The sequence below is a fragment of the Melanostigma gelatinosum genome (genome assembly GCF_949748355.1).
Source record: "Melanostigma gelatinosum genome assembly, chromosome: 10".
Classification (NCBI taxonomy): domain Eukaryota; kingdom Metazoa; phylum Chordata; class Actinopteri; order Perciformes; family Zoarcidae; genus Melanostigma; species Melanostigma gelatinosum.
This window is the reverse complement of record NC_136643.1, coordinates 20,950,378-20,976,866: the sequence shown is the minus strand read 5'-3', so window position 1 is coordinate 20,976,866 and position 26,489 is coordinate 20,950,378. Positions and strand designations below refer to the sequence as shown.

Here is a 26,489-nt window from a genome sequence, read left to right as displayed (position 1 = left end):
TACATTATGGGTAGAATTCATGTATTAAAAATGTCAAGTGAATATTATGTCACGTCAGCTAGCGCTCAATGTAGAAAAATGGCCCCCTTTACAATTATCAAATCTTATATTATATATATGTTTTATTGTGGTTGGTCCAGGTGGAGCTGATTTTAATTATTGTATACACTGTTGTGTAATTGTATTACAGTGACAAGATATAATGATGTGGAGATGCCAATATGATCCAGGAAACACCACCTTACACTTCATACAAGCAAGACAACAGCAAGTGATTGGGGGGACAAGCGAAACAGAGCTCTCAACTGTGTACATCAATCAATGTTTATTTCAGTTTGCTTTTGCATCAACATATTTTCAGTTCTTTTTTGTCAGGTAATTTCTATTACACTAGTATAATATCAATAAGAACAAAAAGTGGTAGAATCCATTTAAATAAGACAAACTTTGCTGCCATCATTGAGAAAACCAGAGAAATGCCTTTTCAGGATACTACAGTGTGAAGAACCACAGAGTTCCAGTGATTTAGACAGAGCCAGAATACCAGATACAGTACCAGCAGTAACAGGTACAACATATACAGAGAAAAATATCCCAAGAATGTCTTTATCTTTTGTAGTTTTGTTTGTTTGTTTAGTTTCACCTTTCTGCCAAGATTGAGCTGTACAGTTAATATAAAAACCAAAAACATACTAACAAAACACCCTGTCAGTAGAAGTCAGATTTTTAAAATTTTATTTTTAGATTTTTTTTTAATGTGTTTTCTCTGCCATTGAAAGAACTGCACTGAACACAAATCTCATTGACGGTACGGAGATAGTAGAGAATTTCTTCTTTTTTTTTGTTCACATGTTTAAGACACCTCATTGAAGCAAATCATGTGTAATAATGAAATCTGTGTGGCACTGCTTTAGGATTTCAAGTGACTTGGGTTCGGTGAAAACAAATGGGTTTGGAGGCCAAGCCTAATGAATACCTTGGCAGCCTGACAGGAAGCAGGCATAAATGACTAGCAATGCAGATGGATTCACTTGTGTTATTTTTTTAGGTTTTGAGTGTAGGTGTCGCTGTGCATATTTTATGTGGGAGTGATGTCAACGTGATCAAGGCGCAACACCTTAATGCGTGTGTGCATAAAGGCCGGATGTGTCAGAAATGGATATCAATTATCCTGTTTGGTTTTTCAGATCGATTCAAAATACAGACAAATACACAAGTACGAAATATCCTCCTCAGTTAATGCTGTTTGCCTGTGTCATGTGACCCATTGACATGTACAACACAATCACAATATGATACACAACCATGTATCATGAAACATTTGTTGTTTTAAACATACAATAGCCTTCAGTTGAGAGGCCATCACCATCAAATATAGGACTGCGACAAGCAGATAGCATAGTCATCAAGAACAATATTGAACAAAAAATAACATATTTGCCTTCAGTTGAAATTGTTGCAAATGTTTTACACATGTACATAGTTTCTTCTACTGACTTACATCTGAACGTCACTGAAAAAAATACTGTTACTTCTCCTGAAACGCTTACTGATAACCGATTCACAAGTCGTTGTGACTCCACTTCCTCTTCGTACACCCGTCACAAAGACATTGACAATCATTGAAATCGTTGTTTGTGATCATGAAAAGAGGACCGCTCAAGTTTAACCCTGAAAACGCGTAAAACCACAACTTCTAAAAGACTGAGGCGGAGCGAAATGGGAGGGTGTCATTCATTTTTGATTGCTTTGGCAGAGAAAGAGGTCAGTTGCTTAACACCTGGCCCTCTTTGTCTCTCGCTCTCTCGTTCTCTCGCTGACACACACACACACACTTTATGGCTCACTAAACTCATACATCTAACAAAGGCAGCTAATGACTGAAATGGTGAACCAGCAACAACCCCAAAAAAAAGTAAAATAAATAAAAACACCCCCATATTTATTTTTTTTCATAAAGAAATCTGACTTATTTGACTTTTGATAAATGCCCTCTAGCCAACTCCAAGTACTGTGTCTCATTTGTTTTGATCAAACATATGATGACTACCACATATTAGCGCTTTGTTAGTTAGTTTACAGTGAGTGGATTCACTCATCTTGGTTTTTATGGCACGTGAATAGTATATAGGTTCATACTATAGCTATAAACACACTGTGTCTCACACCAATCTGTTCTCTGTTTTTTTGGGAAGTGAGATATTCCTCATCATTTAATGCTTTTGTAAGCAGCAGCAGCCGAAAAAGTTTAATTAGTGTGATTAGACTGTGCAGAGGTAAGTTTAAATCCTACTGATTTGTGTTTTGCACTGTGCAGCCCAGAGTAATTGGTAAGAACAACGTTTCAGCATTATTATAAGTGTGTGAAGAGAAAGCTAACGATGTGCATCTATATTGTGGCATTTCATATTTGCTGAAACTAAGAAAAAAATTGAAATGAACCAAAAATTAAAAAAATAAAAAAAAAGGGAAAGGAATACTCGTTTTGGCTTAATAGCGATGCAGGTATACAGTTCCCTTTTTATATATATATTTTTTGTCAATATTTCAAAAAATATAACGTTTTTCATAGTTTCTGTTGTTGGCTTACATTATCAAATAAAACTTTTTTATTTGTGTATCTTCTGTTAAAGTAGCATGCTGCTTTTTAATATGGCAGTTGGATATTTTTAATAGTCATCCATTTTTGTTTCATGCATTTCTTGTTGGTTTCTTAACTTTTGAGTATCTACACAGTGAGGTCTAGAAAACCCAACCACGCTCACCGACCCCAACACACACACACATACACACACACAAACAAACAAACAAACACACAGACAGACAGACAGGCTGTTGGATATTTCCAGTTCCATCATCAGTCCTTCTAATGCCGCCATTTGCCTTTCTCTTTCTGTCCTCATACATACATGCCTAGACAAGGAACTAGCACGTCCTCTTCCTTCAACATCGTGAGAGTGCCGTAGCCTGTCCAGAAGCCGTAAAGACAAAGTCACTCTTGAGTCTCTCTTTTAATTGCTCTCATTTATAGAGTGAAAGTCCCCGTTCCGGCAAAAAGCTCCCGGCAGTCCAAGGGCAGCCTCGGCCCTCTTTGCTATTAGAACTGGTACCACTTCTTGTCCTTGCACTTCAGCATCAGCTGTAAAAAGAAAAGGTCACAGACAGTCGATGGTGAGGAATAACAAGGTGTCAATGCTTCCTTTCCTTCAGAATAACACCACATGTTTTAAAGGTTTGCATTGAAGCTGTTGTATGTGGCATTTTTAAACATTTGTATTTCAATTTAGCATTCTAAATAAATTACATCGCCCTTTGCCAAGTCCCGCCCCAAAACGCAGAGTGGCCAATCATGGTGTAGCATCAGCCAGCTCTGACAGATGTTAGCAGTGGCTTTGTGAAGGGTCAATTGGTGCAACCACAAGGTTATCTTTTTCTGTTTCAGTTCATCATATCTTGACTTTACTTCAGTTTCACTTTCCAACGGTATTTGTAAAGAAATCTATTTGCAATACTTTTTATATTGTTTTGTGTGTAACATTTTTAGAATGTTCATGGATTCTTATTAATCTTTCTTTTACCCCGTGAGCATGTTTGGAGAAGGTTTCTGCACTGGTCATCATTAGTGCAGTTCGATCCTCCAGCTCGCCAAGCCTTTGGCCTCTCTCATCCAGAGCAATGCGGGCCCGTGCCAGGTCACCCACGACTCCGCTAGCTGCCACCTTCATGCCCTCCATCCCCGCCTGCCCAGGGATGTGCTGGGCCAGACTACGAGAACCCTTCCCAGCTGATGTCTCACCAACTGTCAACAACATCAGGTGAAAAAGGAATATGAAGGCAGGCACAGAAAAAAACTCATTCTGGGTCACATGGCTGTGATGGATTTTTAGCCCTTTGCTACTCAGTTCCTTCTAGATATTGATTTATTACTGTAGTTACATGTGACATTTTCAGGTGGATGAGTACACCCTAAAATAAAACCCTTCATACAGAAAAAAGAAGAAAAACGCACAGAGCTCCTCTCTGTCGAAGTTATGAGAATTTCCTCCAAAGAAGCCCTTTAGGAAGCCTCTGTTCTGGGCTTCCGGTGTTTCTATTGGTGTAAACAGCTCCCCCAGCATCTCCTGAAATGAAGGAAAATGGAGAAAAATAACTTCTTAACAATTCATATATTTTCAAAACAATTATTTCCGATTCTGAACCAGCACTGTATTGCTGATATTTGTTGATCATATCATGGTCATTCTTAGAAAGATGGAGTAACAATTTTCTACACTCTTCCCTTTATACAAAATATTACTGGTGGACCATCGTCTGAGTAACTGCTGTTGCTGTCCAGTAGGTGGCACTATGGCAGCATCATGTTACAAGCTCCACCGACATCATTTGTGCATGTGCAGTGACGGCTCTGAAGAATAAACACATCTATAAATACAGATATGCCAAATTCTACATGCACATTTGCACACACACACACACACACACACACACACACACACACACACACACACAGTGTGAAACTAGATCCACCCAGTTGAGTTCAAACCACACGTGACAGGTGTGACATTTTACTTTAATGGCCCCTGTCAGTTCTGGGCCTCACCAAGGGGGAATAATGGCACGTGTTTATTAACTGCACCAACACTTTTCTGAACTCAGATCCCAAAATGTGAGGTGATGCAAATCAAAAGTCAAGCAAATTAGAATGGTTTCACAGTAATGCGCACATCATACATGTATGCATACTTTTCATGAAAACAAAAAGCAAAATTCTGAGATGTTGCATGTCACAGAGAGAGCAGGATGAACACACATACAGATACATATATATATCACGTAAACACAGACATAATGTAATCTAAATTCAGATATAATGTAATGTAAATCTAGAAGACAGATTGCTACCTGCAGGTTGTCAAACATCTCCTGGCTGTATGTAATTCTCTGGATCTCTGTCGGGGAGCTGAGATATAGTGCCTGCCCCCCGTTGGTGAAGCAAAAGGTTCTTGCGATACGCATGTCTGTCATAGGCAGGTAATTGACATCCATCAGCGGTCTTAGACTGGGCAAGCTGTGAGAAGAGAAAGAACAATAAAAGACAGAGTTAGACACCAGAACACCTGTATCGCAAGAACTAGCAAAGTCAACCACACCACAAATCAAAGCGCAACGAAAAGTATCAATAACATAGGACAAAGGTAACACCAATAAACAGCAAACCAAGCAGAAAGAAGTTATTCTCAAACTGTGACCGCAGTTATAATATGATTAATTGTGTAGCCCTTGTCTGAGAAACAGCAGAAACAATACATTAAAATTAAGAATACAGTATATTATGGTAATTTCAGGTAAATATGCAAGTTTTAGGTAAGTAGATGAGTACTTGAGGTTAATACCTGAGTGTCATAATGTGCCCGTTAGCACAGAAGCAGGCCAGGCACACACTGTTGCACACAGATACCACGTCGGCTCGCAGTACAAAGGACGACTCGGTGATGTTGTGGACAAAGAGGCAAGACTGTGAGGGCATCAAGATTACTTTGGCCTGCTTCTCGGAGCACACCACAGCCAGATGCCCCTCTCCGTAGTTGTCCTGGGAGGACGATGGTGAAAAGTGGACCAGCTTGCGCCTCCGCGGTCGGTCAGGGTCTTCGGGGGCGTTGAGGTCCCGCCAAAACTCGTGGGGGCTCTGAATGAGCGCTCCCATACAGTCCAAGAAGCTGAAGTGCAACACGGAGCCCTTCAGCATCAGGACCATGCCTGGGAGTGTTTGGGTTGAGTCAACAGAGGGAAGAGGAAAGGCATGAAGTCTAAAACTACAATGTTCCAAGATGAGCCTAGAAAGGTGGTCTAATATAACATTCATTGCATACAAAACAATCCACAAGAGCACTTTACAAACACACAAGGAGAATTCAACAATACCTGCCTTTCTCGTCATTATTCTTTCCTTGAAACTGAATCTGTGATTTTCCAGTAATACACTTAGTCTCAAGAGGACAACAAGTACTTCAAAGGGCCTGGATTTATGGGTATACTGATGTTTTATCTGCGAATAAGAGACCTTGTCCTCGCACATTAAGGTTTCTGGACAGGTAATACATATTTGAAAGGCTCAGTTGTGTTTAGTCAGAGTCCAAACCCAAAGGGGCTGCAAGATATATCCTTGTTCTCGAGTACAGAAGTCAAGGCAAAATCAAGCATTACAAAAGCCCATCAGAGTTCTCCGTGACAGCAAAATTCCCTCTTGTTTACATAAATGTCATTTTAGAAGTCCTTAAGTATGACTAAGACTAGCGGAGAGTTGAGCTCACAAATTTATAGTTCACGTCACAGTTATACTGTAGGCCTTACTCCAGACGCAGCTGTTTTCAGCGGAAAAAGCTCAGATACACCTATTGCTTAATCAGCACATAAAGGCAGACAGACACAGTTAGCAACTAGCTGGTGAACACAGTGAAGCATTAAGCAGCTGAAGATCCAGCTGTTTCCTTCAGGAGTTGGATGAGACCTAAATCGGAAAAATAGAAGACTTAAGACTGAATATTGTCTTGTCTGTGTTTGTTGGCTACTCAGAAACATAAATGCAAATGAACAGCTGTTTGTTAACAGACCATATCAGCTTAAAGAAATCACAGAATGCACGTTTAAGGTCCACAACATCAGACACATTGATCCGGTCCTTTTTAGACAACTTCTAGCTTCTTGTCTTTGGTTGAACCGTTTTATCAAATCCAACCAAAAGCTGATTGAACCTTTGTTTTACGTAAACTACTTCAATGTGAGTCTCACAAATTTAGTCTGGACATTTTGTGCTGAATTGACCATCATTTTGAGTTGGGCCAGCAGTTCATGGAGAATCTCCATTGTTATCCAAATCCCACTGCGTTCCACTGTGCAAGCTTCATGACAAATGGTTCAACAACGTTTAGCTATTTTCATCAGGCACAGTCAAACATTGAAAATCCACATTGTCTGGCTGTCATGTGGAGCATAAAACCTATCATCACAGCTTCAAACCCACAGATGAGAAGTTACATTTCAATGAACAGGCTGGACTCTGTATTGAAAACAACAATACCATTGAATATGGCTTCATTGTAGTGGTGAGGGAATAGTTTCAATTGACATATTTAGATTTTATTTTGTGTTTTTTCTTTTCATCTTTTGATTCATTCTGTCTTGATTTTGCTGCTGACAAGGCTTACAGCGGTTTTAGGTCCTCCAATGGATTAATGAATGGGATTTTGGGGTGTATGGTGGATTTTCTGATCTATTACAACCTGTCTTTTTAATTTCCCAAGTTGGCCATTATTTATATCTGTTTGTGATAATATTGTACTCACCAAAGTATTGCTGAGATGTGGGAACTAAGTAAACTAAGTAACAAGCCAAAAGTTTAGCCAGATTACAGAAAATGTTACACACATTATTGGTTAAGGTGACTAACAACCTCATAACACTTTTGTGATGAAACCCCGTCTCACTGGGACTTACCGCTGGGGCCAATTGTCACAGGTTCCACCATCCTCTCCTCGTCGTCGGTGGGTATGGACATTGGAATGAGAAGGACCACTCCTAAGCTGGTGCCCACCCATAGACATGGGGTGGGCAGGGCGTCACCCTTGCACCCGAAGGACTCTCCAAACTGCAGTGTGGTGATCGCCTCTTTGGTGTCCCGGTCGATGCTGGAAACACTGGAACTGCGTGAGCGGCTGAAGGAGTTTTCACGGCTCTCTGTAGCGGCAGCCGGCCAACACAGAAGCACAGCACAGGTGGACGCGATGCAAGAGGAGGGATCAAGTGATGACAAGAGAGAGGGAGCGAGAGAGAAAACAGGAAACAGAAAGGACGAGTTGCAGGAGTTGTGGAAGGGAACAAAGGAAGACATAGGAAGGAGAAAGAGAGCGATAAGGAGCACGGAAGACAAATATTCGAAAGGTTTGTCCACAGATTTTATACAACGTAGAACACTTGAACACGGGAAAAGATGTGATACATTGAGAAGCAAAGTGATATTTTCATTGTAAAGAGACGACTTGACAAACACTATTTGTTACTAACAAACACACACACACACACGCACACACACACACACTTCTCATTGAAAATGTACAGATTGTTAGGTACTGAGGAGCTTCTATTCAGCGGCCTGGTAACACACACATACACACCCACACCCACATTTAAGAGACACAGATACACACACACACACGCACACTTTGACAGACAGACACACACCAGAATGTGAAACACACACACACACACACTGGCTGTTGCACCAGATTCACAAATTCCTTTAACTCTGTTAGAGTGCCACCCATTCGCGTCCTCCATCGTGTACTTACAGCCTCCATCATGAAAGTATTTCTGTGTTGCTGCATTTCATTCTGAATAATTCAGAGCCAGGCAATGTGCAGCATGCCCAGCATAATGTTACACGGAGTGCAGACAGATGGGTGCAAAGCCCGGCGCATACACATCAGGCTAAAATAAAAACCATTTCGACAGGTGTTCAATGTGTGCAATTTCGAGGCATTATGACAACCACAATCCGTACAGGTTTGAATAGTCATCCACTATTTATGGGGGGGGGACTTGGGGGGATAAACAGTGTAACTGTGCAAAGCTGCACTGCATTATAGATGGCATCACCCCACACTTTGGGACAAGAGCAAGCACTTCTAGGCATGTTTTAGGACGAAACAGGGCCACAGGACGGACTGACATACTGACTTGACGGACGGATGTGTAATAATCAGCAGGACAGCAGTTGATGGGTTTGTGGCCGAAGCCCCCTTACCTCTCTCACTCCAGCAGTAGGGGGCGGTGGTGTGGTGCTCGTCGTGGGAGTACATACTGACTCCATGCAACTGCTGAAGCATTGCCCTCCTGGATGCATAACCTACTCGTCCCCCACAACATGAACCCCATTTAACAAACCACAACCCGACATGCCCCAAAGACATGCACACACACACACACACACACACACACACACACACACACACGCACACACCCAGCCAAAGACCAGACGGACAGATGAACAGCAGTACCGGAAAATGAAAGAAAGAAAAAGAGAGAAAGATCCAACTGAGTGTGGAGCGATTGCTTCAAATATATACAGAGACAGAGAAAGAGAGGGCGCCTGAAAAAGAGGCCACTTGTTTATGTTTCTGGTGGCCACACAACCTTTACTCGCGTATCCATCTTCTCTTTAAACCCCTTTTCTGCACCATCTGCTCAACTTAACACTGCTGGCAAGAGTGGTACGAAAACTCTGACACAGTATCCCTATGCAGGGTTCCGGTGTGGTCAGTGCAGAGCGCCTGTGCAGCACTGTTGCACGACAACTACATTTTTGTACTGCTTTCTTTGATACTGCTGTAAGACGTTTGGGGTGGATCCCCATAACTGGTGCAAGGAGTCAAATATCGGACCAATTCAACACAAAACAGAAATGAAAACTCCTGCACTGGTACGACAAAGCCGGGGACATCAAGGATGGGAATTCTGGATGATGTATTTTTCTCTTGTTTACAACAGTATCGGAGCAGTATCAATATATTTAGGTATCGTGACAACACTGCTGTACGATGCCGCTGGCAGTCACAAAGAGAAAATAGCCTTTTGCTGTGAGTCTGGGCAGCAGCGGCTCGGTTTTTGCCGTGTGACGCTGGGGTGTGTTTATGCTGTGTGACAGAGCCTGTGGGGGGCTGGCTAATGAAAGTCAGGCACAGTGGTGCTCTGACAGGACACAGAGACCCCCGGGGGCCCTGACAGGGAACTAGAGGCGGTATCGGTGAGGTGATAAGGGAAGGCAGACAATCTGAAGCAGAGAGACGGACAAAGTGCGAGATTTATACAGTGGTACATGCACATACACCCACGCAGTGTAGAGAGACAAGGACAGACACCTGGAGATTACGCAAACCCCTTTTTTTCATTTCTATCTACCACCAATGAATGTATAAAGCTTTGTGCCAAGCTGTGCTTTAATGCCAATTAACACACATATAAAGATGATGTACTGTATCAGATACATTTTCCAGGGTTTAATTGTGAGCTTAATTGGGAATTAAGAAATCTTTGACCTCAAAATGTAACATTTTAACAATTACGATTAGTTGGTTAATTATTGCAGAGACTCAACAGGGACATCTTTTATGACACAGCTATGAAACAGCAGGTCCACTGCTTCAGCACGGGTTTTATCTTGTGGGTTTATTGTTGTAGGTGTATGTGGGTGTGGAGCTTTTTCAGCATCTGGCCAGGTAGTCATTGAGACTGAGTCACCTCAGCTCTGTGCAGTAAAATATCACTGTTGCTTTTACTTGTGAAATTTATGATTTTATTTGATTCTGTAACACGCAAGTTATACTTAATCTAAAGGTAACACTGTAGGGAAACAATAACTCCTCTCTCTATGCTGACAAACAAATCAACCGATCACAACACCTGCTCTCCATCGATTTTCCAATACTCTTAAACAACCACGACCAATGCCACAGACTGCAGACCACATCTGCAGGCAAAGCTAACAGTATCACACAATTCGGTCTTCAATATTTAATAGGTGTGCTGCCTAACCGAGATGGGAGGCATGGACATGTTGACTGTACATCGAGTGTGACTTCCCTCCTCTGTCTCCTCGCCTGGCATGCAGGCCTCATTAACATTGGCCTCATCTCTCTCACCGCTCGCTGACCTTTAATTATTCCAGTGAACCTGCTGGCTCTTCACTGTGGTAACCCAGTACAACTGGTAAACAACAGTGCCAAGGGTAGGCAGCCGGTAGAGAAAATGCAACGGTCTGCTGAGAAAATCGACTGTTCACGCATAATAAACGCACATTTAAGTCGCTGCGGACCAGGGATGTTCTCCCTTTTTAAATTTTGTTTCACATGCATCTTTTATGGCATCTGATTCGTGATTTAAAAGAAATCATAGCATGTCATTCGGCTACAGCAGACCTTCTAAAGCGATGGATTCGATGGATCCCACAGGAGATAGAGAACATCTAGCCCAGATTAAAAAGCTGTAGAGTGAATTCAGAATGTATTCTACCGCAATTTACATACTAAGTTATGTGATATCATGTGTGCCAAATTAACATGTTGGCCCTTTGAGTGGTGGCGTGTCCAGATTGGGAAAAGATTCATCCAATGACATCCAAATGAGTGATTAGACAGATTAATCAGAACTGATCAAAAATGTGAACAGCCAAAGTTGTCTTTGGAACAAAGGAGGATTTTAAAGGGTAAAAAGAGAAATCATCGGCGAGCTGCATTGCATGCATTCGTTCTTTACACGACCCCAGACTGCCTGTCGAATACGTTTTTTTTCCTGTACAGAAATGCACTTGCCACAAAAGACAAGGGACCCAGTAGTCATGTCAAAATTCTGGACACTGTCATGGCCGTTGTCACTTGATTTCAGCCAGAGCCACATTCTCCAAGGTATTTCAACACGACACAAGCAGGAAGACACTAAAACACACAAAGGCAAGGTGGTTATCTCTCAGACAGACGATTTTATGCTTCTTTAGTGTCAGACAGGAGCCGTGGGGCTCTCTCTCCTCCATAGAGTTTTTGAAAAAATAAAACTCTAGGTTGTCATGACCTGGTGTATCTAAGAAGCATGGCCATCATACAGCCTATGATTAGGATTACCGTCACTCAATCAGTAAGTACGTCTGGTGGCCTATAACAGGTACATCCATCTCTGTCCACCTGTATGAGAGATTATCTCTTTCGGTTACCTTAAATATCGCTAAATCCTAATTCAAAGTGTCCTGTTAAATTAGTCAAGAAATCAGTTTCATACGGATGTTTTCAGAGGAAAAGAGCGACCATTGTTTGCATCGATAACGCAGCCGTAGCCCCCGGCAGTGGCTTTAACAAAACATTCAGCTTATGCTAATGAAGAACGGCTTCCCTCTCAGCTCCAGGTCACCGTTGTATAATGAGGTTTTTTTTGCAGAATTGGTGTTAAAGGGTTAACTGTGAAAACAGCACTGCACCAATCCTGTTGATTATTTGGAATAAATACTTTGCATCAGCATGTTTATTAAAATCCTTTCAAGTCTGCACAGCAAATCTTTATACAGCGCATCACAGACGTGAGGGAACGTGCGCTTACTTCCAACTGCAACGTTTTGTAACCCTCGTGTGTTACTTTTTGTCTGATGTGTGTGCAGGGTGTTGACAGTTGACACTGTGACATTTTGGGAACTGTCAGGATTGAGTTTTCTATGGTGAGATGAGCCTGGCGTGACCTGGCCTGACGTTTTTGTTGGTCTGCCAGAGCCCCGACTAAAAGTAGATACAATGACCTGCACAGCCAGAGCTTTCCAGAAGTGTTCTCTCCTCAGAGTCTGTGTATGATGCCTCAGCACTATATGTAGGCAGTGCAGTGCAGGTTCACCAGGTTTCTAATTCAGCAACATAATGTTGTGGATAGCGGCGTGTCTGGACTTTGACTGAAGTACATGGACATTTTCTCTCTGTGTGACAATCTGCTGCTTTAAGGTAGCAACGTCAATTTGAACCATCCATACTTTAAATTAGAGCCCTGCAGTGTGTTAACAGCTTCTCTGCCTCCAGGGCCAATCATCATGTTTGCCACTTATTTATGGATTATCCATTCCCTAAAGCGTCTCTTTGGGCAGTGTTATTTCCGCCACCCTCAGAAAATCACCCAGCAATGTGAAAAATGATTAAGACTTAAAGTTCAGTTCACAAAAATGCCAAGTGATATTTCGCTGAGACTTATTCCACTTCAAGAAAATGTTTAATTTTTAAGAGAGAGAAATAAAATGTCTAGCTAACAGAGAAGTCCTGTTAAGATGAAAGAGTGGCATCATCTTTGTCCGGGGATGTCAATGAATGCCCTGCATTGGTTCATTAATTGATGTCTGTTTGCTGGTAGTGACAGCATAAGTGCAATATTTCACATTGTGTAATTAGATGTTGATGTACAATCCTGACGGAGACCATTTTTATGTGTCCGTTTCGAGGTCAAAATTACGCTGGTGGTAATGTCTTTTTAAGTCCCCACTTGACATATTCTTTTTTGTTTGTTTTTGCTTTGGCTGCCACTTGTTGTGTAAGGGTAGATTGGCAGAATATACCCACCAACAAGCTTAAAATAGAATCCACATTTCTTTTAAGATAGTAATCAAATCTTCAAGGATGGGCCAATGCATTAAATGTTTAAAATGAGGAAGATGTTTCATCAAGGCCTTCAGAGTGTGTTTGACTTAATTAAAATCAACAGGTGATACTATAGAGTAGCTATAAAAACACTGAAACACCTGTTAGCACCGCACACATATAGAGACAGACACATATTTACACACCCACAAATGCACACATTCCCTTTCTATCACACACAGAGACTGCTCGGTGAATCATCTTTAGATGGTACAGATCAATGTGAATTCACGGAGTTTAAATGAAAGAAAATAAATGTCAGATATGTCATTGAGCATTTCAAAATGCCAGAGTGCAGATTATGCACTTGTACTTAATCGCCTCTTTTACCTGTGTGTCTGCTGAAATTGACAATTCCAGTAAAACAAAAACAACAAAACAAAACATAAAGAGATGCTTCCCTCGATTATGAGAAAGACAGGCGGTGTGGCCACACTACATAAATATTGTGTGCTTTGTTTCTTAATCAAAATTTTAAAAAAAAAACAATAAAAACAACCAGAATCTGTTCACGAGAAGGTATAAAAACATGGCTGAAGACAACTTCACTTGGTTGAGGAAGGTTCATTGTGAGATCCATTGCAAAATCATCAGTGCCGCTTTTGAAATTAAATTGGAAAAATAAAAACACTGGAGAAGGATAAAATTAATTTTGTTTAAACACGTCACATTGCACCAACCTTCAGGCTTGGGAAACACTCAAGAAACAATGTTAAGGGACACAATGCAAGGGCCATTTCTTGCATTCAAGACAAGCAGAACCTTTCGTCCAAATGTTGTAAGGTGATGCTAATGCAAGATGCAGAGTTATATGTTTCATGTAACATAATTACAAACACACTTACAGCAGTAATAGTCGTCATGTTCATCTGCTGGCTGAACACCAGTTACCTTCATGTGCAATCGTATTTTCAAGTTCATATCCAGCCAACTTGCAGTGAATACGTTTTGAAAGATATAACAAATTTGGCCATTCACTACACCCCGCACCCACTAGCCGGTCAGGCTTTCTGTTATTTACAATTATTATGGTGGCCCACTGGCCAAAATTCAAATCTCTGAGTGATTTCTGATGATGAAGACAGTCACTGTCAGATTTTATCAGCTGTCACTAGCTAGCGATCTAGCTAGCTAGTGAAGCTAACATTAGTTCCTTGGCTTTTGAATGCTTTAAACTGAATCGTTTTAAAACAGGAATCTTATAAAGAGGATGTTACAGTAAATCTGCAAACAGTGACTTGTGCAGTCACTGTTTGTTGAAGGGCTTTAGCGAACAGTCAATTATGATATGTTTACATTGAACGTATCTGCAAACCGTTCACTATGAGTATGTTTTTATGCTGCTAACTTGCATTAGCATATGCTTGTCTTGTGTTAACTATGCAGGACTTAATCCACTTACCCCGGGGCAGGAGGATGGCATGCACTTGTTGGGAGGGAGGGAATGTTATAGAAGCTTAGGGATGGGGAGTTGGGAGGACAAGCACACACCTTCAGTGTGGGACACAGGCAAAGAGATCTCCATGCAAGCAGCGGACTGGGCCTTGCGGAAGGGCGGTCGGCCAGCGCCTCTGCGGGTAAGACGTGGCCCCTCGGGACCCATCGGGACTCGAGGCTTGGGCTGGGAGGTGGGGCTAGTGCAATGTCCATTGACATGATCTGTAACAACGGCAAAGCATTAGCAAACAACACAAGGAAGGAAATAAAACTTTAAAATTCTAATCCACTACCGCAATATCCATCTTCATGTCATTTAGAAATCTTCAAATTAGGGGAGAGAATTCTATTCATTCATAATGCAGTTTTTAAGGATATAGCTTGTGCTTTCTCCCCCTATATGGATATTTTGTACAAAAAAACAGCAACTGACTCAGTACTTTTAACTCAGTCATGACGACATGACCTATGAAGATGGCTATTTTTGCAGTGTAAGAGGAGCAAGCCAATGTTGAAAATCAGATTGTCAACAGGTGAGGCAGAAAGGGAAAGAGTGAGTGACAAAAGGTTGGAGAGTGGTTTGACGTGAGGAGGGAGGAGAAAGAGAGGCTGGCGCAACAGCAAGAAGAGCAAAATGCAGAGGCAAATTGTGAGTGCAGTTTCATCTGTGCCAAGAAAGAGATATGAAAGTCAAAATAAAATCAGGCTTATTTCATCTCCACTTTGTTTCTTTTTTCCTTTTTGAATTGATCTTAGTTTTCAGCACCGGAAGCTTTGTGACATTAAAAAAGCTACAAGTGAAGATCAAAGGAGCGGAAAAAGAATCTGAAAAAATGGCATATCTGCTTTTTAAATTCTAACGCAAACTCATTTGGGTTTGGCCACACAATTGGCTGCAGATGGCGGTGACAGGAAACACGTGTTCCGTTCTGTAATTGTTGCCTCACATGGCCGCCTCCCCTCAGCGACTGAGTTATTTGGAAGCTTCGTCCTTACTCAATGTGCAGTGTTTGTGTGTGTGTGGGCAAAATAATTTGTTTAGAGCCTAAACGTATTAATGAGACAAAGAAAAGCAGAATTGTGTGGATTGGGTGCACTTCTTTGTTGCCCCAAGTTTAGTCGACGAGACAAAAATGCTGTCAAGACAGCCGTAATTAACAGCTTCATGATACCTTTGCCCGTGTACTCTCCTTCTCACTTGTCTTGAGGGTGTGATCAAACCTTTCCGCCCTGAAAATTCTCGACTCGTGAAGAATGAGGATAATTAGTATTGTGCTAATTAGTAAAAACACTAGTCAGTGTTCTCTAGTCACTGTCCGCTCAGTATTTTGCAGTGATCATATCAAATCCAAGTCTCCTGTTCAGGCAGTGGATGCACAAATTATTCAGTTTCAAAGTGAAGATGAAAAACTCCGTGGTGCCACCCAGTCCACGTGCAACACTCGTCTAGTTTCACAGCAGGACGGGCCGAGACAACGTAGGGATTGAAACCTGCATTGGACCAATCAATACCAAAGCCATATGACGACACCGCTGTGTATATGTCTAAATGTTTTGTAACTGTGAATATCAAACAGAGAAGCAGCAAATCAGTCACTTGCCCCAAAATGTTCTGCAGGAAAGTGGTACATATCAGAAAGAATGACACACACACACACACACACACACACACACACACTCGCCCAAAGCACGGATTACTGCACTTGTCCACACAACCACAAACACATTTGCACACATATCCTCCCAAACACGCAAAAAGAGTTTTGACAAAAATATTTAGTTGTCATATCCCACAACTTATCATATTGCTTTTGAAAAGGTAAAATATTAATTATATATTCCCCCCCACGTTTACGGACAACATGCATCACATTGACACTTCAGGGGCATGTTTCAACCTCCCAGGGAATGTAATGAGCTTAAAATGCTCTCTTTTTAATTCATCACACTAAATGTGTGACGAGGCAACCGAATTTAAGGTTGATCTTTTTTAAAGTTGAATTCACATTTTTTGGTAATGTTCTCACTGTCACTAAATATGATACAGGGTTGACAAAATAAACCTTTTTTTTTTGTTTTTACACCTGTCGGATAAAGAAAGGTCATTAAATGAGGCAAGTCACAGGAATAAGTAGGCAGTGGCACATGTTGTGTTAAAGAAGCAGAGAAAGGGAAACCTTGTGATTGTGATGTGTACAGTATTAGAGATATATGGGGAGAGGGGGGGGGGGCAGTATCTAAAATGCAGATGATCCAGTCAAAAAGGAGAAAAGACAGTTTAAGAGAGAAATGACCCAATTACAATGAGAGAGGTAGCGAGTGATCCAATCACTGTAGAGCAAGGCTGTCAATGGAGGAAAGGTTGTGTAAAATCAGAAGATGGACCAATCATGATAAAGCGATAGAAAACCTCAAATTTAAATATGGGCATGAGTTATAAATCACCCTTATAAACACTTGCAAAATGTAGAAGGAAAATATACAGAAGATTTAAATCAAATCAAAATACATTGAGGGGAAAAATGGACAAACACTTAAGTCCGACAGCCTCATGGGCTGGTTGAACAGGAGGAGAGAGTGACAAGGAAACTGAAAGAAGAACGTTTGAGTGAGAATAAAAACTACATAAGCAACATAAAAGCCTGGAAAACAAGAGAAAAGCAAAAACTAAATGGCTTAAAGGAAATCAAGTGAAACTGCTGGCTTTCGCCTACCGTACCAAGATCAGTCTTAAGATCTGTTGGCAGACTTAACTTTCTGCCGGGTCCCTTTACTGAAACAAAAGAATAGGAAACAAAGCACCAGTTAATCCCTTCAAATAAAAATATTAAATAAATAATAAAAATATATGGTAGGAGTAATCTAAGTTAAACAATGACAAATAAAAGTCCAAAAAAAAAGAAAGAAAAAATACTCAACCAAACAAATGGAAATCACTCAAATGAACAAAGAACCAGAACATGCAAATTGGTGCAGTTGCACACGGCAGGCATATTTCAAAATGCATGCTCTGTTGTTGTCCCAGGCCAGTGTTCCCAGCTATCTCTGCAAGATCAATTATGCCTATATTGGGCCAACTTAACAATCCAAGTTATTCACATTCTGAGCATGGTATTTTTACTACTAGCTATTGCCTTGTTGGGTTGCAAAAAGGCAACGAGAACTTTAGTCTGGATGTCAAACTTGAGTCCCATTCTCTGCACATATCTAAAATCTGATGACCCTGCCAAAGTTCTTTAATGCAATATGTCAGTTTTGCCCATTCTTTGTGCTGAAATGTCTTTGTAAAATTTGATTGTCTACGGCCTGGGATGTCTAACATGGAAGCGCAAACAAACAGGGTGACACCACAGGGTGTCAATACAAAAATCACAGTCAGACACTGAGGGCAATAAAACAACTTTTTTAAATAACATTTTGCAAGCATTTTGCAGAGAACTGCAAAGGTCAAACTTGAGATGTTATGAGACCGTTTTGTGATCAAAAAGAAGGCAATAATTCATTGTTTCTTTGTATACAATGTGGAAGACACAGGATGGTCACTACATGAAAACGTACACATTTCACGACCACGAGGAAAACAGCATGATCATGAATTTACTTCATTCATAATTCTTTTGGAAAAAATGTTGACTAAAGGTTTCAATCCTTCAGCCATAGAGCACCATTGAAGAAAATAAGTACAGCACTGGAGGAAATGGTTGACGAACAGCAGATCTAAAGTAATGTAATGCAATTTATTCCATTGATACAGTTTATTTGCTGTAAAGGACCATGTAGGCTGCTCAGTATCAAAGGCCATTTTGAGGAACAATATATATCCTTTGTTGCAGGGGAAATTGTGGTTTATGGTGCGCTAATTTAATTTTTCAATCAATACATTTCTGTTTCCATTTTTCCTGGAACAAGTAGAGCCTTTCTGATTAGTGTTGCAAATGAGATGATAGATAAGCTCTGGGTCTGTCTGTGTGTGTGTGTGTGTGTTTTCACAATAAACTACAGTGACCAGATGCTGCTGAAATCATATAAAATGTGCAGTGTTGGGGAGAAAATGACAGAGAAAATGATCTCATAATAAACCTGTTACACACAGATGTTCCTCTGTTTAACAGCCCAGTGGCTGCATTAACGCTTCATAAAATGTAATTTAACCAAAATAAATGTGTGGAATTTATCTGTGGAGCCGAGGGTTTGTTTGTTGTGAATATGAACAATAACCAACCAAACATTAATTACCGTTGTTTTTTGCAGCTACGGTGTCGCTTTTTGCTACATGCTCACTGAACCCACCTGCTAATGTTGAGCAATGCCACAATTTGTTGTCTAATTATAATATTATTATGTTCTATAACTCCAAGTTGGTTCCTAGTTGTTGTTATCTTTATGTGACAACATGTGACACTTGTATGACAGCACTTTATGTGCGACCAGCCCCATTTGTGACCTCAGCAGTCTGTTTGGTCACATAGAATTCTTTATGCAAACCTTGGGTCTTTTGTTCAAAACATTAATTCAGCAGTGTGTTGCACCTTGAAAAGTGTGTTCACGGTGTGTCTGAAATGATAAAATGTTTGCTCGAGGTGAAACGTTTAAATCCAATAGTTCCACAGACCGCGCTACTTTGCTCTGCTCGTCTTCTCCGCTGCACAAGCCTGAGATATATTGGATTGAAATGTCGGTTTTCCCCACGGGCAACAATTGTTCTATTCCTGGAAGACGCCAGATGCCAGTGATCACTTCCTTTGAAGATTAAACCCACTGTTAGATTAAGAGGTAAACAACACTGAGAATCTACATCCATGCTAGCAGCTCTGTGAGGAGATGCTTTGAGCTGAATGTCAACTTTAGCATACTAAGATGCTCATCACAATGCCAATACCAACAATCTGCTGTTTAGCAGCTGTATGGTCTGACTCAGCGGGTCTAGACTGTGAGTATAAGTCAGCCATTTGGCCGTGTATTGCACATGGCATTCTTCTCCCCTTCAGCTATCTGCGCTACTCATTTTGCAAGGCACAGTTGCTGCATCCTGTGCTTAGCGCCACCCAATATATATTACAGAATGACAATGTGTGAAACCAGACCTATCTTTTGTGCTGACACAGCACTGCAGAGATAGGTCAGGCCATGCAGGACTAGCAGGTATAATGTTTTATTAACTTAGTTTAGGTTATTAGCATTTCAAGATATTTCACTGGAAAAACAAATGTCAACCTCATGGTGGCGCCAGATGAAAAGTCAAGAGCTCAATCCTCCAGGGATCGTGAATGTCTGTGCAAACCATCCAATAATTACTGAAATATTTCTGTCTGGACAAAGAGCGATGAACCCGCCGGGCCAACTGACAGACACACAGCTAGCATTGCTAAAGTTAACGTTTAGATTTCCCCCTGAGGTGTGGCGGGAACTTCATGCGATCGAATAATAGTAATGTACAGAATGCTGAGGTCACAAATGGGGCTAATTTTGGACTTCATCAGGCCACACCACTAATAAAACGTACAAAGCAAGCGGAGGTCATATTTATCAGCACAGCAGCTGGCCTCACAGTGGGCACCATGCAGTTAGTTAGAAAGGAGACAGTGGTGAACGTTAGCCGAGATGACATGAGATGGGCTTGTTGACAAAGTCAGAAAGACACGATGAGAGCGATTCAGAGCGTTACAGACCGGTAAAGCAGCGTTTTGCCTATTAGTGACAAAGATGTGCGATTCAAGTGGAGGCACAATGGCTGACGTCACAGTGAATGAAACACCAGAGGCAATGACGAGTGAGGAGAAGCACCCGGCTGGAATAGAACCCCTTCCTCTTCCCAAGCCCACCTGCCTCGCAGTATTGCCGAATGACGATCCAAGTTCAAAATCCCAGATCCGGCACATAAAACAAACAACACGACGTCCCAGAAGCTGGGGGGGGGGGGGGGGGGGGGGGGGGTCAGAGAGCGAATGCAACACCAGCAGTCGCACAAAAGGCACGGAACACATTGACCACACACTCCCTGTCAGCTTGTTTACACTGTAAGCAACTTGGTTGATGGGTCATTCTGCTGTGACCGATCATTGCACGAGACGGCTTGAATGCATTTGTGTAGTGAACTGCAACTACAACATTTGGATCGTGGAGAATTAGATCTGTTTCATATTCACAGTTAGTTTGTGATACATATATTCCTTTTTTTATTTTTTTTTATTTGGATTGCCCAAACCAGTAGGAGTCGCCAACAAGGACAAGAGCCCTCTTCCCACCTGCGCACCCTACTGTATTTTTTTCTTTCTTTTTTATATTTTCTAATGACCTGAATGATGATGAAGTAACCTGCCTATTTTCTTCAGACATTACGTCTTTCAAATTAAAGTTGTGTTGAAACTGGGAAGCTTTGAATGGTTGTAAACACCTGCTATGGAGATCTTTTCTTAATGACACACAGAAACAAGAACGCTAAAAGAAATCTGCTTTATTCTTGACATTCACTGACTATAATACTTTATTGAAGCTCTGTAAGGTTTAAATGTGCCTCTAATAGTGTTGCTCACAGTGTGGAAAGCAGAGTTAGCATGCAAGGTGCAACATCAAACAACCCACCTGTCCAATAACAACCCAATAACCCCACCCTCCTCCCTTTTTGCATTATTGCCATACAATAGAAAACACAAGCAGATGTCCATGAAGAGGCTGAGATCTGTGAGACATCCCTCCTCTTACCATTGTCCAGCAAGTAAAAGACTGGACTGCAGTGGCTGGCTCTCAGACTGGCCACAGGCTCTGGCAGGATGCGTGGGTCATTGTGAAGGGAGGTTGAGTAATGAACTGGAATAGGAGATCCAACAGACACAGACTTTTCAGGGCAACAGGGGAGAGACAAACACAATGGGCCAACTGGGGAAAAGAGAGACTTGCAGGTAACAGGAAGGAAAACAGTTGAGAGGTTCTGAAAACAAAAAGGTTAAGTCAAAGTGAGAAGGTTAAGGACCACCGGCAATATAATACTCAAACGTTTTAACAAGAGCAGCTTTGACAAGCACAAACAACAACAGCACTACAACCACTACTATCACGAATACTACAACTACGTTAACAACACCACAGTTACAAGTCAAGTATTTCAGTGAGTTGATGAACACCAGCTACAGTCAGTAGGTCCTCCAGCTTCATAGCACAGGTCACTGTGACCAGAGGTGTCTTCTGGTGCCTCAAGGCATTTCTTTTTACTTCCAAATATACACGACCTCTCCTTCTACCTTCCAACAAGCCTTTTAAACAATTTCAACGCACGTATTTTAAACAGACGACAAATCATCAACCCCATCATTTCACAGTCACTGTCAAATACCTGTTACTTGACAAAGACCAAGTAACATCGCAACCAAGTAAGTTGGCTGCGATGTCATCAGTCATGATCGAAACAGAAACTCCGAACCGAACAGCACAGTGTCGATTGTCTCTCCTTTTTCCAGTACTCATATATATATATATATATATATATATATATATATATATATATATGCAGAACACCCTGGATTTATCAATACACAGCACAGTTAAGCTGCTGATATTTCAGAGCCATGGTCGGGTCCATGGATTGTAACTTGCACAAACCTCAGTTTGATGAAGGATCAAGGAGTCAGGCAGAATAGACTATATTCACCGAAACAAACTCTCTGGCTCTGCACTCTCTGCTGCTCGGGGATGCATTTTGGTCAGTTTGCTAACAAGTCGCCTGCTGATTAAACACAATACTTTACATATCAGTACATCATCAGAGGTGCTCCGTTGGCATACGTCTGTGCAAACCAAAATGGTTGGTTGTGACTTTATTTTACACGGCTTAAGTTTACACAACAATAATCATCAAGAGTGCTGGTGATGGCGACATCCGCACAGTGATATCATCACACAGTTCATCACACAGTTCATGCATATATATATATATATATATATATATATATATATATATATTTGTATCTTGATTTATTATGGCCGAATAAGTTCCCACCGTAAAATGACGTGCATAATGAAGCTTGTGTAACTTTAACACATTAGAACACATGTTGGCTTATATTTTATCAATACAATTTTTTACTCTACCTTTGTGTTTATGAGTAGCAACAAAGCATCTATTTTATTATAAAAGGTAGTGCAGCAGCAGGGTTTAGTTGAAAAAAACTGTTGGTAGACTTATTTCAAAATGTTATGAAGCCACCTTGAGTGGCATGGAGCTGAGCTGGTGGCAACAGTTTGACACACCGTAACGTTTTAGACATCACCTACTCCCTTTCTCCCCTGTCATGCTCACCGCTAAAAATACCCTGCCGGGTCAGGCACCGATCACTGGCATCATGGCCTCTCAGCTTGTTCGTCCGTCTTACAACCCGGCCTGGTCAAGTACACTTTGCTACAGCCACACATGGCATAGCGCTCCCAAAGGAAATGTAACACATAACCCCAAAACCCCAAAACAACACACCTCAGGACATAACAAGAAAGAAGACAATGGGAAGGATGTGGAGGGAGACAGCCTTCAGGCAGGAGAGGGGCCAATTACTGTGCCTAATGACAAAAGGAAGATAGGAAAAGGGGGTCAGGTAAAAGAGAGGGAACGATGTGTGAAGGAGAGGAGAGAGAGACGCCTGCAGTCATTGACACACAAGGTGAATTAGGACGATGACTTCCTTAATAAGCTGTCCACAGTCTGTATATGGCCTTGAAAAGACACAGCACACGAGGTGTGCAAGGAACGGCCAGACAGCCCCTAATGGCCTGAGAGAGGCTGATATTCAGCAGGAGGAAACAAACCATGAAGCTTGACAGGCAAAGAGTTCATGGTTCCTCATTTGTCTCCAGCCAGTTTAAATGTACTCCGTAACACTCTTGCATTAATATTGAAGATTTCTTTTTTTTTCTGATTAAAAATTCAAGGTAGGTCGCAGAGGAAGGGCGTGTAGAAGGAGAAGTGTGGCGTGTTAAACATTGTTAACATTTCCATCTTGATTGCAGATTATTCTGAAACTGCACTCAGCCAAATAGAACAGCTCATCTGCCTTTTCCCCCCCGTCTCTGGGTAAGTGCATCAGACACTCGATCATACTGTGTCATGCTGTGTCTGTCCCGATGTTTTTCATCCATAATTCTTCCATCTCTCTAATTAGCGAATGGCAGGCCTGTAATGGGACAGAATGCCCATGACGTAGTCCACATCACAATGCTGCAAGACTCTCTGCCAAGACGGCAAAGAACATCTTGTCCTGGTTTTGTTATTCTGTTCTTTTGCTCTCCTGAGGAGGCTCACAGAACAAGCACGGACACAAAGGACAGCTCTTAAAAAGACAAGCTCAAGGGTGACACAACCAATTCTGTATCCTGGACAATACTGATACTGATGCTGATACTGAGCAAAGCATGGAGGTGCAGTTGATTAATAAAAAATACTTTAACAGCAACCATTAAACAACATAATATGTAATGAATTTAAATGCATACTGTGTGTAAAATATGCTCAAATATAGAGGTTTAATAAGTGTCTTTGGGGCTGTAATGAGGACTTGAAGCACGTCTTTAGCATATCTGTATATCCTGATATCACTGCCAGTAAAAAACTGGAGGAAGGGAAAGGGTAAAATATCTCTGCTTTGCCATTCATTTAGCGATTCATTTGGCTTGATGATGAAATATGCCTTTAAGGTTGAAATATAACAACACTGCTCACTTACTTATAGCTCAGTCCTCCATCACAAATCTGCCGAAGGTTTTGAAAGCCAAAAATCGCATGATCTGAAGGAGTGATTTCTGAGTCACTGAGTAGTTATTGAGTCACATTATTCAGCTTCCTGCGAATATAATGCAAATGCCTAAATATGTCCTAAATATGTGCTATGCCTGCAAATAAGCATCAATTGGAAAATGATGACGATTTTTCAGCTCGTACAAATTTTCACTTTCAAATGTGGTAAACCATTAGTTCAATAAACCAGGCTGCTGTTGACTGATTTTCTGCAACGCAACCAGGTTCTGTGTTTACATCACACCAAACAAAGGTTGGTGCAGTTTATATCTAGGTCCATATATCCATATATATATTCAGCTGTTTATCTGGGTATGGGCTGTGGTAGCTAGGCGTACTTCACTTACGATTCCAGCCACATCTTTCAGGTCTTCCTGGGTCAACCTGAGGCGTTCCCAGGTCACAAGGAATATACATAATCCCTCCAGTGTATTCAACGTTTGCCCCAGGGTCTCCACCCAGTTGCACATGCCCAGAACAGCGCCACAGTGAGGGGTCTGTAAACTTCTGTAAAGCATTAGCCCCTGTGGCTCTGGGAGGATTTCCCTTGGACGTTCTCTTAAAGGGCTAGACTATAAGTCATTCGGAGGCTTGGACCAGTGAGGCCCATGTAGGCACAGTCTGAGTGAGCTCACCACCTGTAAGGCCAGGGGTAAAGCTCTGGTGCATTGCCAGGTGTGAGAAGTGGTGAAATAGAAGCAGTGCCCTTGATGGCCCGAAACCTGTCAAATCACTTTTTCAGAAGCATATGAAATGCCTCAGTGTTGGCAAAAATCTGCAAAGCTTTTATTCTCTGTAATACACATCGGATTCACATCCACATACTCCTCAGGATAAATGTAGGAATTCATTACTGGCTAATGATGTCTTATTACACAAAGATCAGCCGTGGTCCATTCTTGTTTCAGAGAAAAACACGGTATCAGTTCAAAGGCATATTGTGTTGAAATCCCAAACATCCTCCACTTCCCCCTTGGGGATATATTTCCCCAGAACTTGGATTGCATAATTGCAAAGAGTTTCCACGTTTTAAATCATTCTCTCTCTGTTGGCAGGTTTCACAGATGGAGTGCTATTTCTGGAGGTTCAAAAAGATACTGTTAAATTGTTCGTCCTTGAAAACCATCTACAAAGCACAAATGTTGCCTTCAAGGCAACCAGTAGAAAGGGATGTCAAAGAGTGTGACAGAACTGTGGCTCAGGCATGTGTTGGTGCTGATATTGAAAGGTTCTTCTCATACATTTTGCAGGTTTTATGTAGAGAGAACGCTGCGGAAGTTGTTTTCTATAAATCAGCTCGTACTTAGTACATTTCTTATATGTTACAGATAAGAAACATCACCAATACATTCAGTTGGTTTCACGATAATCGTTCGGGAACTAAAGCCTTATAAAGCACAACGAGCTGAGAGCACACAGCATGTCTGCTCGGCAGTGTCTCCAGCACAGATTTACACACTTTCTCCACTTGACTTTTAAGCTCTGAATTCAAAGTCCCTCCTAGGAAATGTTCTCATCTCTATTTCCCTCAACTATTCATTTCTGTTTCTTTGCAATCACAAACCAACACTTTCTTTAATCTGCATCTCCAGACACACAAACCTCAACATACTTTAAACAATCTCACAGTTTAAAACCTTATCTATTGCATCCAAACTGTGATCCTGAAACCAAACAAAGGCAACAGAATAATTATTAAAATAACATTAACTACAAATATTGATTACATTTTCATAACACAATTCCCATCTGAAGAGGCATGTCTCTTTCATTATACATTCATGAGCATTTAATGCAAGTCAAATACTGCTACACACCAACATGCCAGCAAATGCAGTGCTCAGGAGGTTTCTATAATACGTTATGGATGATGCAAATACATAATTTACCCAGATGTGAGAACTGTTCTGGTTACTGCCACATGTTTATGAACTGCAGGTCATCATCTCTGCGGCCCTCTGTTTGCCAGGCCTGCACTCTTTAGCACTTCCCATGCTTTGCTTTCTTTATCTTTTACTCTCCATCTCTCTAAACATGAGCTGCAGGCTGCTTGATGCTTTGCC

The 26,489-nt window shown here is 41.3% G+C and overlaps 1 protein-coding gene across 2 annotated transcripts in view; it reads right to left on the bottom strand.

Moving 5' to 3' along the window:
- Nucleotides 1–353: 353 nt before the first annotated feature.
- stxbp5l (syntaxin binding protein 5L) overlaps nucleotides 354–26,489 on the bottom strand; it is a 109,002-nt gene continuing 82,866 nt past the window's right edge. The window contains exons 21-30 of one of the 2 annotated variants that reach the window (XM_079276772.1): nucleotides 21,351–21,455; nucleotides 17,368–17,421; nucleotides 14,703–14,870; nucleotides 8,801–8,902; nucleotides 7,495–7,734; nucleotides 5,394–5,757; nucleotides 4,903–5,068; nucleotides 4,010–4,121; nucleotides 3,579–3,799; nucleotides 354–3,139 (exon numbers count right to left, since the gene is read on the bottom strand). In XM_079276772.1, the coding sequence (XP_079132898.1) occupies nucleotides 3,098–3,139; nucleotides 3,579–3,799; nucleotides 4,010–4,121; nucleotides 4,903–5,068; nucleotides 5,394–5,757; nucleotides 7,495–7,734; nucleotides 8,801–8,902; nucleotides 14,703–14,870; nucleotides 17,368–17,421; nucleotides 21,351–21,455 (1,574 nt within the window). In that variant the 3' untranslated portion in view covers nucleotides 354–3,097. The remainder of the gene's footprint in view (nucleotides 3,140–3,578; nucleotides 3,800–4,009; nucleotides 4,122–4,902; nucleotides 5,069–5,393; nucleotides 5,758–7,494; nucleotides 7,735–8,800; nucleotides 8,903–14,702; nucleotides 14,871–17,367; nucleotides 17,422–21,350; nucleotides 21,456–26,489) is intronic. The other variant, XM_079276773.1, reaches the window with a different exon arrangement.